We start from the raw sequence: 17,643 nt of genomic DNA, 5'->3' as shown, positions 1-17,643 counted from the left end.
TCCAGAATCCAAGGTCCCCGAATGCGGTGTTGCAATAGAAAGGGGAACCAAATTTGACGAGGCCAGAATGGGGCAATGAGGATTATCGTCCTCTGAAGGTTGTCGGCTTTCTGCAGAAACTTTGCAATCAGGGGAAAGGGAGGAAAAGCGTACAGGAGACCCGGGGGCCAATCGTGCACCAGCGCGTCCCTGGGGACTTCCCCTGGAGGGGGTAATAGGGCAAAGTAGCTCCTGCATTTGGCGTTCATTGGAGACGCAAAGAGATCGCAGGAAGGCTGGCCCCACTTGCGAAATATCATCTTCGCAATTGACTGTTTGAGGGACCACTCGTGAGGCAACAGGATTGCTCTGCTCAGCCTGTCGGCTATGACGTTGGATGACCCCGGGATGTGCGTTGCGATCAGAAAGCGACCCGTGGACTCCGCCCATTGCCAAATTCTCATGGCCTCTCTGCATAGTTGATAAGACCTGGTTCCCCCTTGCTTGTTTATGTACCAGACTACAGACATGTTGTCTGTCTGAACTGCAATAGTCCCTAGAGGAAGAAGGGGAGCAAAGTGTTGCAACGCTAAAAACACTGCCCTCAACTCCAGAACATTGATGTGCAGATTGTACTCCAACTTGGTCCATTCGCCTTGGACTGTCTGTCCCTGAAAGATGCCCCCCCCACCCTATCAGGGAAGCGTCCGTGGTTATCGTCGCTGACGGCGTGGGTAGCACAAATGGTCTTCCGCTGGAAAGGTTGCAAGTCTGAAGCCACCAGGTTAGGTGTGATTTGCACGTGTTTGTAATCAGAATTTCGTGTGTCAGAGGTAGCTGTTGGAACGACCATTGTGCAAACAGTAGCCATTGTAGAACTCTCATGTGCAGTCTTCCCAATGGTATCGCAATGAGAGAAGCTGCCATGAGACCCAAGACCTTCAGAACCAGCTTTGCTGGGGACTTTTTGGACGACAGAAGGAGAGAAATGTGGCTTTGAAGTGAGACTATCCTTTCTGGAGGGAGCCTTAGAATTAAATGATCCGTATCTAATTCCGCTCCTATGAATAAGATATGCTGTGATGGCTGTAGTAAAGATTTTTCAAAATTTACGGAAATTCCGAGGTGAACACAAAGTTGTAGGGTGTAATCCCTGGCCTGTATCAGTTGACGCCGGGTGGTGGCAGAAAGGAGCCAGTCGTCCAGATAATGGAAACACCTGGAATCCTAGGCGTCTCAGATGAGACGCTACCACTGCCATGCATTTGGTGAAAACCCTGGGGGCTGAGGTCAGACCAAAGGGCAGGGCTCGAAACTGATAGTGACTGGCTCCCAGCCGGAAGCGCAAATGATCCCTGGACGCCCTGGCCATTTTGATGTGGTAGTATGCGTCCTTCAGATTTATTGAGCACATCCAGTCGTCCTTCTGTAAGAATGGAAGGATTGATTGAAGCGTGACCATTCGGAACTTTTCTTTCTTGACAAAGGTGTTGAGGTTGCTTAGGTCCAGAATCGGTCTCCAGTCCCCTGTCTTCTTTGGAACTAAAAAGAACCTTGAGTAAGTTCCGAATCCTATTTGGTCCGCTGGGACTGGTTGGATGACTCTTTTTTCTAGCAGCTTTGAAATTTCTATAGCTGCTGGGTCTCGCAGATGGGGCGGTACATCTGGGAGTTTTCTCTTTGGAATGGGGGTGGATAGGAATGGTATTCTGTAACCTCTGGTAACAACGCTTTTTACCCAGTTGTCTGTAGTAATATTTTGCCAGGCCTGAGGGTATAAAGCTAAGCGACCCCACGACTGCCTCCAGAGCAGGACAGTCGGGCCTCCTCTCAGGAGTGCTGGAAAGGTTTTCCAGGGGTGTATCCCTGTCACCTTGGTTTTGCGGACCCCTCTGCCGCCAGGGCGGCGTCTTCCACCTCTGCCCCTCCTCTGCCTCTAGAGGGGCATCACCCTGTGTGCCTGGGAAAGATCCTTGGGGTTTTCGAAACCACATTTTCCACCACGTTGCCCTTTGGGGTACGGTCTGGAAGGGTGGAAAACGGACTCCGACAGCAGACAGAGTCTTTCCTCCTGTTCACACCGGTAAGGGTCTCCTTTACTTTGGGGCCAAAGAGAGTGGCACCATCAAATGGGGCGTTAGTAAAGGAAGACTTGAAGGCTTCCGCAAATGAACATAAGCGCATCCAGGATTGCCTGCGAAGAGCAATCGCTGAAGCTGCTGCCCTACTCGATCCTTCGCTGCGTATGATATCAGCCTCATGGATGAGTTAACAATGGATGTAAGGGTATTGAGATGTGCTGTAACTTTCTCTGAGACCGCAGCATCTGTAGTACCCTGGAGGGTATCTCCCAGCTCTTTGATTAGATCCCTCTGTAAACGTGTAAAATGGGTCAAGTAGTTCAGGGATCGCATAGAAAAAGCCGCTGAACTAAAAATGCGCTTCCCGTATCTGTCCATAGTCCTGGAATCTTTGTTAGGCGGATGAACAGATGAGGAAGATTCCGACATCTCCTTTCTCGTGGCCGCGGCCACCACCATGGCATCCACTGGAACTCCCTTTGTGAGGTAAGCCTTGTCTTGGGGTGCAGTGATGTACTTATTAGGCTTCCTAGGGACTGGTTCCACCGTGTCAGGTGTCTCCCACGCCCTTCGAGCAATCAACTCCATTAACTCATCGAAGGGCGGAGTGACCCAGGAGGAGGAAGGGCGAGCACCGAATGCCTTCAGCAAGACTGACTCATCCTCAGAAGGGGGAAGGGACTGCCAATCACCTCTCTGTTTTAGAATCTCCAAGATGTCAGAAAAAGAGACATCTTCTGAAGGTGACTTTGGGGACCCTTCTGACTCATCCAAGTCAGTATCGGATGTCAAAGATTCTTGTGGAGAATCTAAGTGTCTCCTCTTACACAATCTTTTCCTAGGGACTTCTTCGGGGGGAGCATCCGAAGAAGCCTCCGAGGAAGAGGGGGCACCCTCCAGGGGTGGCTGAGACACCGGTGCTCAACGCTTGGATGTGGCCATTGGTGCAGAGGAAGATAACGGTCCTTTATGGGGAGGAGAGGCTGCTTCTACTGATGTGGTTGTCTGGGTAGACAACACCTTCCTCATGAGATCAAAGGCCCCCGGGTCCCGAGTCGAGGAATCTCCCGGTTCCGAAGAAATGGGAAGAATCCCCGAAACAGGCACCAAAGGCATCGACCCCGAGGACAGAGCCGAATCGATCCGCGCCAAGGCCCCGAGAGGAAGAGTCGGAACCGAAACATCGGTTCGACTCTCGGCCCCGGAACCAAGGATGGATCGTCGGCTCCGAGACTCCGGTACCGGATCCGACGGAGTCGAGGTGAACAGAGCCGAACAAGAAAAGGACGGTTCTGGCACCGAGGGCTCCACAATCAGTAGATCAACCTCTTCCGGCTCCAAAGACTGGACAGGTCTCGGGGGAGGAAGGGATGGAGATAATGGAAGGCCTTCAAGTTTCGACATCAATTGGGTTGAAACCGAGATAAGTTTGGATAGGGCCGTATGCTCCAATAACTTCTGCACCACACGGTCCACATCGATGTCGGAGAGGGGCTTGGAAGAACGGGTCGAAGGAACCGAAGACGGAGCCGACCTCAACAGTGTCGGGGGAGGGAGCTCCATCACCGGTTCCAAGACTCGAGGCTCGGAAACTGACAACAGTTGAACACTCGGCCCCGAAGTCTGTGGAACCGGTGATCTAACTTTAGCTGAAGAGCTCGGAGCCGATGACTTGGGCTCCGACGTCTTCGATTCCTTCGAGGACTTGGATGCCTGGTCAGAAGCATCCAGAGCCTCCTGAAAGGAAGGTTTTAACAAACCTCTATCCATTAGTTTCCTGCGCCTATCTGTCATGACCCTCCCACTGAAAGAATGACAAATAGAGCAGTCTTCTTGCAGATGGAGAGGGCCAAGACAGTAGACGCAGGAACTATGATTGTCAGTTACTGACATTTTTTGCCCACATTGGCAACGCTTAAACCCCGATTTAGCCTTTTCAGACATGTCACTATAAAGGAGAAAAAAGTCAAATCCAGTAAAATAGTCAAGTCCGGTAAAATTGTCAAATCCAGTAATGTTAGTCAATCCGGTTGTCCAATCCAAGAAGGGGTGGTAGGCCCCGAAGAGAACTCTAAATAAGTTTTAACAACTTAACGGTACCGAGATTCCCTCAACCTTACCACACACACACAAAAATTCACTAAATAACCTTATAAGATAAAAAATACAAGAAAAAATTTCTTAATCTTATCTTAGGTGCTCGAGCTCGACCCAGTGATGCGAACGCTGCAGCGGCAAACTAGATCTGAGGTAAAGGCAGAGGGGGATTGTGGGTATTAGGTGATCTCGAGCTTCTTCTCGATGCAGAGCTTGCAAGCGGCTGACACGGAGCCGAGGATCGGCTCCGAACCCATGTGTAAGAACAAACGGCGAGATTGAACACTCTCACATTGAGAGTTATCATAGTTTCCAAGCTGTGACTGTGTTGAGTCCATACGCTTTTTAGGCACCATTGTAATTTCCTCATATACAGTTTTGCAAATGGTATTAGTAGTATGCAAGATGCCATGAAGCCCAAGGCCTGCAGAATTTTTCTTGCAGGGAGTTGGGTCTTTGTTGCCATTGGTCTGAAGTATTGAGCTAATTGTAGTTGTTTGTCTGGCATCAGATAAGCCATCTGGGCCGTTGTATTCAAGCTGGCACCAAGGAATGTCATAGTTTGTGAGGGCACTAGTTTTGATTTCTGTTCGTTTACTGTGTACCCTAGGCAACTTAGAAGATGTCTTACAAAAGCCAGGTGTTGTAAGAGAATGTCCTTGCTTTCTGCTTGTATGAGACAGTCGTCCAGGTATGGGTATATTTGAATTCCCCTCTGTCTGCAGTATGCAATTACTGGTGCCAGGCATTTTGTGAAGACCCTGGGCGCAGTAGATAAGCCAAAGGGTTGTGCAGAGAATTGGTAATGGGTTGAACCTGCAATGAAACGGAGATATCTTCTGCAATTTTGTCTGATAGGGACATGCAGGTATGCCTCCTTGAGGTCCAACGTTACTAGCCAAGCTTTCTTGCCCAAAATGGGAAGAAGCTGCTGTAGTGTTAGCATCTTGAATTTGGGTACTTGCAAGAAAGTGTTTAAAATTGAAAGGTCCAGAATGCGTCTCCAAGCATTGTCCTTTCTGGGGACTAGAAAGAGCCTTGAGTAAAATCCTTGGCCTTGCTCCTGTGTAGGTACCAGTTGGATGGCTTTCATGTCCATGAGAGCTGTAATTTGGTTTTGTGCCTCTGCCCATTGATTTTGTGGCAGGTTTGACATTCCTTTTATCCTTGGCAAGGTGTGGAAATGGAATCTGTATCCATGTGAGATAATGTCTAGGACCCATTTGTCCTGTGTGACGATGCGCCAGTTGTCTGCAAAAAGTGTTAATTTTCCTCCCAAGGAAGCTGCCAAGAGGGTTTTGCTTGGCAGTGTGACGTTTAAGTCATTGTGTTTGCCTTCTAGTGGTTTGGGACCTGTCTTCTCCCCCTTTCTGTGTTGTAGTGCCCCATTGGCGACGTTTGTAAGGGATTTGTGCTTGTCCTCTGTCCCTTGGGCGCCTGTATTTACCCCTCTGTGGCCTGTCAGAAGCTGGAAAGGACCAATTTTTTGTTGGCCAATTTCTGCTGAAGCGTGGGGGGTGTACCTGTAAGAAATCTTTGACCGTCTGCATAGATTTTGCCTTATCCTCCATTTTCTTTAAAACCTCCTCTGCTTTAATCCCAAATAAAACATCCTGCTATAAGGGCGCATCCAGTAACTTTGCTTTAACATGATCAGGCAGAGATTGTTCCTTTAACCAAGCATGCCTACGTATAACAGACCCAGTAACAGCTGCTCTGGAGGACGCTTCCAAGGCATCAAAACCACATTGCAAAGTATGTTTGCCCACCTGTTCAGCTGCATGCAACAGATCTTGCATTTCCTTGAGTTCAGACTGTTGAGGGAGCATGCCCATCTTTTGTTTTATTTGAGACGTAAGGAATTGCTGGTATTTAAGCATGAGAAATTGACAATTTAGTGCTCTCATAGCTAAAGTAGTAGAGGTGTAAACCTTCGTCCCCCACCTGTCTAGTGCTCTGGAGTCCCTTTCCGAAGGTACAGGATTTTTAGCCATAGAAGCCTTAGCCCCTTTGGGACCCTGGGAGATTGTCTCTGGATCAGCAGCAGGACTTTTGTAAAGGAATTTGTGAGAGTCAGGCACTCTATAGTATCTACCTGGTTTGGCTGGAGCAGGAGGCAGAGAATCTGGATTTAAACTAGATTTCCTAAGAAAACATCATCTACTATGTCCAAAACAGGAGGGATAGCAAGAGGTCTGTGCTGGGGAAGTAAAAGAAACTCCTGGAGCCTTTTCTTTGAGTCAGAGTATTCCTGACCCTCCCAGTGGAAATGTTCCCTCATGGTGTGTAATGTTTCCCCAAAGGAGTAATCTTCAGGGGGAGAAGCTGAGGGAATTGAGTCTTCAGCATCAGAATCTTCATAAGGGGGAAAGGAGTAATCCTGTTCCTCAGAGGAGCCTGAGGAAACAGACACCTGATCAGAGGAGGCATAATCCTCCTCTTGTCTAGGCCTTTTGTCGGGGGGGGGGGGGTTGGGAACCCCTGATCAAAGAAATCAAATCTTCAGCCATTTTAAGCATCTGTTTCTTAGGCACAGGGCCTTGACCTGGAGACTGAAGTGTAGGCTGTTTTGGTTTTAGAGGGGTCTTAAGCTTAGCATAAGATTTTATGGTGAGGGTAGTCAGTCCGAAGACACCTTCAGAAGCCGAAGGTGTTTCTGCAGCACTGGCTTCCCCTACTGCGATGTCGTCAGTTGGGCCTAAGGAAAAAGGCTGTGTCGGCCTAGAAATCTCTGCTGGGAGATCCGATGCGGCCTGGGGATCCAATTCAGCGGTAGCCAGGGGCTGTGTAGGCACCTCACTGACAACCAGAGAACCGGCGACCGGGCCAGCCGAGGCCTCAGAGTCTGGCTTGGATCTAGGCTGCCTGTCCCTATCCTTGCGTTTTTTATGCACGCCGGGTAGTCGGTTGCTCCGATGGCATAGTGTAATTAAATTTTCTACCAAAGTAGTGTCGTGTGAAATCAAAGAGATGCCTTATAGTTCGCTTATTGAACCTAGCACAAAACCGACAACCAGTGACATCGTGGTCTGGGCCTAGGCAAGGTATACAAAAAGAAAGAAAATCCTTATGAGGTATTTGCTTCCCACAAGAAATGCAATTGTTAACTTTTTCTGACATCGGACTGAGGCAAGAAAAGGTTCCCCAACGGGGTACTTAGCTTTGAAGACTTCGGACTGAAACTCTATTCGAAAATCTCAGGTGTCGGCCGACTGGCACTTGCAAACTGCTTCTGCTTCAGGCATGAAAGACTGAAGAAAATGGCGTCGGATGCCTCTGATATACCCCTGGCGCTCTGATGTCAGGAAAGAAGCGACAGCAACCGACGCCGGACGAAGACTTTGGAATTCTGGCCGACTGCGGGACCGCCTGACGGCAGGATAACCCAAGTGTGATGAATGCAGCAGGGTAACACGATGAACATCAGTAAAGGAAAGAGGAAAACACACGGACACACACACTAGAAATATCTAGAGGAGAAGTTAGTATAGATAGAAATAAAAGATAAAAATTTAGAGATTGGATAGTACGAAAAAAACTGACTTACAATTAGAAGAAACACTAATGCTCGAGAGATGGGATGCAATGCATCTGGCATTAAGAGCCATCACACAAAATCTGAGGTAATTTGGTGAGGAGCACTGTGGATAGAGCTTAGCTCGAGAGTTTTTGGAAGGTGCAACCTGGAATAAAAAGAAGTTATGTACTCACCACAACGTTCCATCTGAGTAGTTGTACTTCATTTGTCTTCAACCTGTGGGAATACGGGTCCGTATTGGATCCGTGCCGGCAAAGATTACTAGCATCAGCTCCAAGCTCCAGACTCCTCCCCTTACCGATAATACACCTCCACTGCCTTTCATCCCCAGATCGAGTTTGCTGAAACTATACTTATAACCCAACCTGATAACTTACTTGTGACCTATACTGCTGCCCATAGGCTGAACATCTGCCAAAGGTCCGGGGGAAGGAGAGAGAAACGGTTGAAGATAAATGAAGCACAACTACTCAGATGGAACGTTATGGCGAGTACATAACGTCTTTATCTGAAGTAGTTTACTTCACTTGGTCTTCAACATGTGGGACAGAGTCCCCAGCTACTAAACTCCAGGGAAGCCCACATGGAAGGATATTCCAGAGCACCGCGGAGCCAAAGGATGCTGTCCTTCTAGATGTCAAATCCAATTTGTAATGGGAAATAAAAGTATGAGATGAGGACCAAGAAGCTGCAGAGCAAATGTCATCCAAAGATACCCTAGACCAGAAAGCTGCAGATGAAGCCATGGACCTGGTGGAATGATCTTTAACCTGACTTGGAAGAGACATGCCTTTGTCCTTATAGACCTGCAGGATGCATGAAGAAATCCACCTAGCTCTAGTGACCTTGGAAATAGGTTTGCCCAAAAAGGGTCTCTAGAACGAAACAAACAATTGATCAGATTTACGAAAATTTTTTGTTCTGTGTAAGTAGAATCGTAATTGTCTGTGAACATCCAACATGTGTAGTTTGTATTCCATCCTGTTGGTAAAATTGGAAAAGAACACAGGCAAATTTATAGTCTGATTGATATTGACTGACGATGCCACCTTAGGAAGAAAAGATGGGTTGGTTTGAAGGGAAACTCTATCTTTATGGAAAATCATGTACGGGAATTTTATGGACAAGGCCTGTAATTCTGAAACCCTTCTAGCATAGGTAATAGCGACCAGAAAGGTTGTTTTCCACAATAGAAATTTTAGATCTGCAGAAGTGGCAGGCTCGAAAGGCGGGGCGACCAGAGCTTTGAGAACCACAGTAAGGTCCCACCAGGGGACAGGATCTTTGACCGGGGAGCGTAACAAAAAAGTGCCTTTAATAAAGGCTTTACACAGTCTAGAAGATGCCAAGGCTGCAGAATTCTCGCCCACATGAAAATGAGAAATGGCAGCCAACTGAACTTTGACAGTAAAAGAACTAGCACCATGCTGGAAAATATCAGCTAGAAAATGAAGAGTGGTGGAAATGGGAGCCGTGAAAGGGTCCAAACTCCTCTGAGAGGCCCAGAAAGAAAAACCTTTCTACTTGCTGTAGTAAACCTTTCTGGTTGAAGACTTATGAGCAGCCACAAAAATAGACTTAACTGAGGAGGAAAGTCTGGGAGTCCTAGCAATTACGGGAACTGGAGCAGCCAAGCCGTGAGCTTCAGACTGTCCAGACTCGAATGAGGCACCCCCGATGGGTGTAAGATCAGACCTTGAATGGGATCTAGGATCCAAGGTGGAGCCAGAAGGTGAGACCAAAAAAGGGGAACCAAACCTGGCGAGGCCAGAATGGGGCAATGAGGATCACTTTGCTCCCCAGTCGACAAGCTTTCTGCAGAAACCTCAGGATGAGAGGAACTGGCGGGTAAGCATACAGAAGACCGGGAGGCCAAGCATTAACTACAGCATCTCTGGGGGACTCCCTAGGCAGGGGGTTCAGAGCGAAAAACCTGCTGCAATTCGTGTTGGAAGGAGATGAGATCGCAACAAGGTTGACCCCACTCACTGAAGATCTGTTCCGCTACTGACAGATTCAGAGAACACTCGAAAGGCATCAGAATGGTCCGACTTTGCCTGTCTGCTAGAACGTTGGACCATCCCAGAATGTGCGTTGCGATGAGAAAGCGACCGGTGGAGATCACCTCTTCCCACACTCTCATAGCCTCGCGACAAAGGGGATAAGATCTGGTCCCTCCCTGTTTGCTGATATACCAGACTACTGACATGTTGTCTGACTGAACTGCAATCATCCCCAGAGAAAGAAAGAAAGGCATGAAGGGCCTGCAATGCTAGAAGAACCGCCCTCATCTCTAGGACAGTGATGTGCAAGGTGGTCTCTGTGGAGGACCACAGGTCTCAGACTGCCCTGCCTGAACAATGCCCCCCCCCCCCAAGTTGGGAGGCATCCATGGTCACTGTGGTTTGGGCCGGGGCTGGAACAAAGGGTCGTCCCTCCAAAATGTCCGGACAGCACATCCAGCATATGAGGGACAACCGACACACTTGACTTAGGTGGATAGGATAGGTTAGCGGTAAATCCAACAGGGACCACTGAACCGCTAGAGTCCACTGAAGAATCCGCATGTGTAGTCGAGCACATGAAAGAAGAGTTATGGTTGCCACCAACGAGCCTAGGGCCCTCAACACTGATTCTGCTGTCGGGAGGTGAGAATGGCAAAATAGGGAGACATGCATCCTGAGGGTTTTGAACTCTCTCTCCGAGGTCAGGAACACTTTGCCCTGGAGTGTCTATCCTGGCACCAATGTAGTCTATCACCTGTACAGGCTCTAGTAGAGATTTGGATGTGTGGATTGTAATACCCAAACTCAGGGCCAGAGTCAGAAAGTAGTCCCTGGTTTGGAAAAGTAGATGCCTGGTGGGGAGCAGTGAGGAGCCAATCGTCCGGGTATGGATAGACCTGAATCCCCTGAAGCCTCAGGTGAGCCGCTACAACCGCCATCACTTTGGTAAACACCCTGGGGGCTGTAGTGAGACCAAAGGGTAGGGCTCAAAATTGATAAAGATTGGCCCCTAGCCGGAAGCAGAGGAACCTCCTGGAACTTCTGTGCATTTTTATGTGATAGTAAGCATCCTGGAAATTTAACGAGCACATCCAGTCGCTCTCTTGCAGGTACGGCATGATGGACTGTAGTGTGACCATCCAGAACTTTTCTTTGGCAACTGACAGGTTCAGGGCAGAGAGGTCCAGAATGGGCCTCAAGTCCCCCGTTTTCTTTGGTACCAAAAAGAACCTGGAGTTGTAGCCCAATATGGACTGATCTGGGGGGACAGTTTTGATGGCTCATTTCCCCTAGCAGCTTGGAAATTTCATGTGCTGCTGCCTCCCTTTGCATGGGTGGAACGTCCGGGAGGTATTTGGGAGATATGAGGGAACCCATGAAGGGGACAGACTATCCTCTGGATATGATTTGAAGCACCCAGCGGTCCACTGTTATGGACTCCCATCCTGCTAGGTGCAAGGACAATTGTCCCCCAATTGCCTCCAGAGTAGAGGAGCCGGGCAACCCCTCAGGGTCACTGTCTAGGTCTGTCCGAGAATGGTTCTCGTGACCCGAAGTTCCGCGGATCCCCTCGGCCTCTGGGCCAACATCCATTCTGTCCCCCTCTACCTCTAGGGGAAGAAGAGCCCTGAGTGCCCCAGGAATATTGAGACTTCCAGAACCACATCATCTTTTGCCCTCTCTGGTTCCGGGAAAAGGACCTTTGTGGGTTACAGAAGCGGATCCCGACGGCAGAAGGTCTTTCCCGTCGTCCTCACTCTGGACTAGTGTCTCCTTGACGGTCTTACCAAAAAGAGTCGCGCCATCATAAGGGGCATTGGCAAAGGCACGCCTTAAAGGGTTTGGTAAATTGGTACAACCTGAGCCAACATTACACCTCATGGACACGCCAGTCCCAGCCACCCTAGCCTCTCATTCCATCGCATGGGAGAGGAGTCGCATAGACGCCTAGATGGTCCATCATCCATGACTCTCGGTCAGGAGGGTGAACCAAGGAACTTTCATGAGATAGTTCCCTCTTCGTGGCTGCTGCTACCACCATGGCGTCCACTGGGGAGCCCTTGTTCCAGAAGGCCTGTCAATAGGGGGACTTAAATCCTTATCAGGGCACTTGGGGATCGGCTCCATGGTATCTGGTTCCTTCCACGTCCACAAGGTGAACAAATCCACTAAAGGATCTGCGAGAGGGGACACCCAAGACATAGCTGGGCCTGTGCCAAAAGCCTCCAGAAACACAGACTCATCAGAGGAGGGCTTGGGGGCAGACCAACCTCCCCGCTGGTGCAGGATCTCCATGATGTCTCCAAAGGAGACATCGTCGGGAGGTGATCTTGGGGAGCCCTCCCCATCATCTAAATCTGTGTCCTCTGTGAGGTACTCAGGGGAGTCCAAGTGCCTCCTCTTGCACGTATGCTTGCGAGGTACATCTCCCATCGGGCTAGCTGGGGAGTGCTCGCAAGCCATCTATTCCTCTGGGGAAACTGTCTGGGGCTCTTCAGTCACAGGCTGTCTCAGACAATGGGGACCGTAGGCAGAGCAGAGGGGGTCTGGGTGGAGTCCAAGGGGGCGGTCAGAGGCCTCGATCTGGTAGAGAAGACCCATTCTACCGCATTGAACCCCAAAGGACAGTGGACTTCCTGGGAAGCTAATAAGGAGGCCAGTCTCCCCAGATTCGATGCGAGAATCGGAGCCGGACCAGAAATGGACGGAGCTCCGAGGAAGGGAACCTGGCCCGACAATGTTGGAGCCAAAGGAAAAGGTTCCACTCCCTCAGATCCAACACCCAGGCTCCAGCTCAGAGAGCAGCTTGGATCCGAACTGGTCGGATCAGAGATGCTCCCGGCAGCTGTCGCCGTCGAGGATGCAAGGACTGTCAGTGTTCACCCCCTGACCAAGGCCAACCTCGGATCCGGGAACACCAAAGCCGTAGATCGGATCAGGGAAGGAGAAATGGGCCGAAAAAAGGAAAATGAGCTCACCCCTCCTGAGTGAGGGGGGCTGGCAAGACCCAAGTGCCTCATCAGCTTATCCAGATCCATGTCCGATAAAGAATGGGTTGACCGTGAAGAGGCCACAGACTCCGACCTGGCTGGTCAGGGAACCGAGGCCAGGGAGAATGAACGTGCCTCCTCCGGATCCGGGGAGAATCTCGAAGACCGGAGCCGAGGAGAGTCACGGATCCGTGCAGACTTGCTCGGTGACGCGAGGTCCAGGGACCTATTCCTCTTTTCCTTAGTCTTCTAATCTCTCTCCCGCTCTCCACCTCTCCTCTGCTCCATTACCACAGGCTTAGATGCAGGAGTTTGAGTCCCAGCCTGGGAGGAAGGGGAGGCCTGAAGACAAGGAAGGAGGTTCAATGGCAGGCAGAAGACCTTTGAGGGCCAACTTGGCCTTTCTATCCTTCAAAGTTCAGGGACTGAACCCCACATAAATGGAGTGATCCACATTAAGGTGGGCCACACCTAAGCACAACACACACAGAGTGTGGCCTTCCACTGGAGAGATCTTATGGCCACACTGTGCAGCGCTTAAAGATAAGCTTTTCAGCCATACTATAAGGAAAGAAGCCTTAAAAAAAAAAAAAAACAGACAGACAAAACTTTCTTTCGGCTAATAACACACACACCCACTCACCACAATGGACTAAGGGGGGAGGGGCAGCACAGACAAACTACTGTAAACTAACTCAACTACAAACCTACACTCTACGCCAAAGCGATGGAATGGGAGAAAGGGTACCTATACTAACCTGAAATGGCTAAAAGTAACAGAAAGTTTAGACAAACACAGTCAGAATCACCCTGCTACCTGGGGGCTCTAGAGACATGATGTTTTACAAATCGCGGCAAACGAGATCTGGGGATGGAGGTGTATTATGGGTAAGGGGAGAAGTCTGGAGCTCGCAGCTGATGTTAGTAATCTTTGCCGGCTCGGATCCGATACGGATCCGTATTCCCACAGGTTGATGATCAAATGAAGTAAACTACTTCAGATCAGCAGATTCAGTTCTGAGGATTGGAACCAAGCCCACAGGCAAGAATTATGTGAAGACTGACAACATCAGATTTTATATTTACAAACACATACAAAAATCAGCCAGTGTCATAATTCAGAGCAAAATTACTGTGAAATGCTTATTTTTGAAAGATGGAGATGCAAGAAAATGTGTAAACTTAGTAAGAAGCTACTCATGAGAACAATGCTGTATAAAAAGGCAGAAATGCAAAATTGTAATTTAGGAATAATAAAGCCCAAACCAAATACACTGTTAAAGTGTTATAAAAACTAAGAAGAAAATGAGTGCAGACCTTGTGTGGCATTAAAGAAAAAAAAAACATTTCCATTTTGCTAAATAAGATTTTCTTACTGCAGGTCTCCTAATTTTTTTTTTTTATTACAGACAAAACATACTCATAAAACAGCTTACAAGTAGTACTTAACTGAAAACTTTCTAGACTGTTAACATGAAAGACTTCAAACAGGGATGAAAGACCTTGTTCTAATCAAAGGTTAAGAATTTCTAAAAGCAGTGACAGCAGCAGTATTGGCCTATGTGCCACATGCTTCAATGCAGTAAATTAGGGTCACCACTGTTTAACAAAATCATTAAAATAAAGCTACGTTTCCCTTTGTTTTACTTTCTGTAGTACTTCATGAATGACAAATTGTCTGGAATACAAAAATCAGCTTGTTACACCAATTTACAATCAAAGTACCTCTGACCAATACTCTTGCGAACATTAGCAGCTGTTGAATCATGTTGGGATGATGCAACCATACCCGACTCTGGATGTTCTCACAGCTGTAAGATCTAAAGAAAAAAAAACTGGCTACTCAAAAGTAACTCCCTACACAACTCTTATCCCTGGTGCATGTATTACTGCTATAGCAACTACTGGAAAGTAGGTGGTCTATACTAGCCAATGTACTGAAAGAGTAAAACACTACAGATAAATTTTGTTATTAAGGACTTTGTTACGATCATAGAAAGAGACTTCTCGGAAGAAAAGGTTGCAATTGTGGCAATAAAGGTCTTCAGTATTACCACAGGATACTCAAAAGGACTGTTATTTGCTCCAGTGAGATATTATTTCAATGTACACTTCAATCGCTTGGTAATTATACAGTACACCTCGCTTCTGCAATTTTCTGACCAAACACCAGGTTCATCTGGAAAAGGTTCAGAGGCGTCTCACCAATAAGACAGACAGTCTTGTAAACCTCCAACACTAAGACTTCAAAATCTTTCCTCTTCTTGGTACAGTACTGTCACTAGACAGGGATTTACTCTTTATTTACTGAGTTATGAAAAATCCTCTTTTCTCTTCAGGACTTCATCTGTAAAACAATGATGGCTGCTAATCTAAGTACAAAGGCAAACAACCTCAAACAACCCACAAATGACAATAAATGCAACAAATGCAACAACATTTTTATATAGCTCATTAACTTTAGAGCAAATTTCCTATGCCCTTAAAACAATGCCAGACAATTCATATATTTTTGTAAAGAGCTTGATGAATACATAGGTACATACATTTCAATGATGGGCAACAGCTATAATCCTTCTAGGTGGACACTAATGCTGTTATCTTGTTACTGAGCCTATAAACCTTGGAACCTACACTGTAATCTATTAAGCTGCTTTCCAAGGACATTTCTGTGCACTGCTTGGTTGCCAATTAAACTATCAGGTCTTGCACACTTTTCCACTGTGAATATAACCTGAGCAAAGTTATAGAAGTGACACACATGGTTTCTCTAAGTACGATAATGTTAAAGTTCATTCTTGGACTAGTACAGCAAGAGACTGACTCCAGCAATTCGAGACATATGAAATAGTTGGTTAGTACAAAGACAGATGAGGCAAAACAATTAGGGAAGTATGGAGGTGGGAGGGGAAGAGTTAAAAAGGCAGGGTTGTTCACAAAAATGATTAGCCCAATGGGTACAACACAAAGACACTGCAGATTAAAGGAGAATTCAACAGTAAATGATGAGATTCAATAGAGGGGAGGATAAGAGGAAGCAGTAGGATGAGGTGAGGCAAACAGAGAGAAGGAACAGGGAAATTGTGCATACATTAGAGGAGCAATACTTCAATGAGCTCCAAACCCTTTCCTTCAGTTACACAAGTATTAATTAACTACTACCCCTAACAGAAATGATGGCTCAAGTTAAGTAAAGTAGACAGAAAGGGAAGCATAATCACTATTGTGAGTAGTGGTAAACGGGTCTATATTACAACGTCGAACTCACAGGAGTCCGAATGTTGTAATATCAAACCCAAATGTTTGAAATATGAAAATAGTGAAGCCACGGCACACCGATTTTTTTCCCAGGGAAAAAAACTGGTGGGCCGTTTTCGGGGCTTTGCTATTTCCTCCACTGTGGTGCGATCTCAAAGTTGGCATGTTGGGGTGAATGTGTGTGTGTGTGTGTGTGTGTGTGGGGGGGGGGTACTTTAAGTTTAAAGTGTAACTGTTTTGTCTTTTTTGTACCGGAACAGTGATTTTTTTTCCCCCTGGGGGGGTCGCTGTTCTGTGTTTTCGTAATTGTTGGGGTTTCGAACGTCATGGTTCGATATTACAACGTTCTAACTCCTGCAAGTTTGATGATGTAATATAGACCCATGGTAAACTAGTATAAAGCTCAGAAGAGTTATGAATACTGTGGTCACTGTATATGTAACCTTATTCTCCTAGATTAATTTTATTTATATGATTCAAAACTGGAATGTATAACTGGTTGTAAAACATGTTTGTTTTAATTAGAAAATGTTAAGATCAGGGGAGTCTTCTGCCATCAAGCAAGTTGTCAAAAATCAAGTTAGTTTTCGCAAAACAATAGCAGACTGGCATCAGAAACAGAACAGAGAAAAATGAAGCATCACCTTATAGTATTATAAAATAATGCTATATGTTGTTATAAGATCTACAAAGATTTTATGCTTGGTACCAATGCTTAAAAACTATGTACCTGGCAGGGCCTGCCCAGAAGATAAATTTGCTTGAGACAGATGCATACTAACACACATCAAGAAACTGTCTTGCTATACCTTCTAAAAAACATGGCAAAGGCACAGAATGTTCCATTACTAGTATATGTTAGCTATGACAAACAAGCTTTACTGCCTTAAAAATGATTATTAACCAACCTGTTTTGTTATATTGCCATGGAGAAGAGCTTCTATATGCAACCGTGACAACAACTGAGGTATAAATGCTTTAAGGCGAGGAAGAGTGACATCTGAAAAAGGAAGATTCCAATCAATTATGTAAATGATGATAATTTTGTGATACATATGCTTTAAATCACTCGTTTTTTAAAACTTTGCAGTGAAACAACTACAACAAATTGTAACATATTATATGAAAGTATCTTTATTAGAAGACAGTAACACTGCATTAATTTTATTTTTTAATATGTATAAGTTTAGCCCTGTATTTTAGCAAATCAAAAAACTTGTTTTCTAGTCAAATAAAACAAGCTTATGCAATGAAACAAACTAGCAGAAACCACTAAAGAACTGTTGGAAATGAAAGTTACATACTTACCATAATGCTAGATCTGCGTTGTCTTGTTTTTGTCCAGTTCAACCTTTGGATTACTGGATCCAACCTCATGGGCTTTTCAGAAGCATGGATGCAAAGCTCTGACTACTCCCTTTACCCATAACTTCCCAAACTCCCCAGAGTAACTCAGATCGAGTTTGCCTACTTATAGTCATAAAGGATTATCCCAAAACAAAAATACAGACCAAATTTATACAGTGGACAATAGTGATGAAACCACAGAGAACAGCAAGAAAACAAGCTGTCCAAAAAACAAGGGCACTGGTCAGGTCCAATCATTTCACAGGAGACCAAAAAGACAACTTTGGCTGGGCGTCAGGAGGAGGGATGTTAAATGAAAACAAGACATGTATCCAGCATTACTGTAA

The 17,643-nt window shown here is 46.6% G+C and overlaps 1 protein-coding gene across 6 annotated transcripts in view; it reads right to left on the bottom strand.

The window, feature by feature from the left end:
- IDE (insulin degrading enzyme) overlaps positions 1–17,643 on the bottom strand; it is a 3,524,264-nt gene that overhangs the window by 654,828 nt on the left and 2,851,793 nt on the right. For all 6 annotated transcript variants that reach the window (XM_044056694.1, XM_044056696.1, XM_044056693.1 and 3 more), the window contains one exon: positions 16,858–16,949. In XM_044056694.1, coding sequence (XP_043912629.1) covers positions 16,858–16,949 — 92 coding nt within the window. The remainder of the gene's footprint in view (positions 1–16,857; positions 16,950–17,643) is intronic.

This window comes from Protopterus annectens, chromosome 14.part0, assembly GCF_019279795.1.
Source record: "Protopterus annectens isolate FY-2018-M chromosome 14.part0, PAN1.0, whole genome shotgun sequence".
Taxonomy (NCBI): domain Eukaryota; kingdom Metazoa; phylum Chordata; order Ceratodontiformes; family Protopteridae; genus Protopterus; species Protopterus annectens.
Note: the sequence above shows the minus strand (reverse complement) of the source record. Positions and strands in the feature narration are given on the sequence as shown.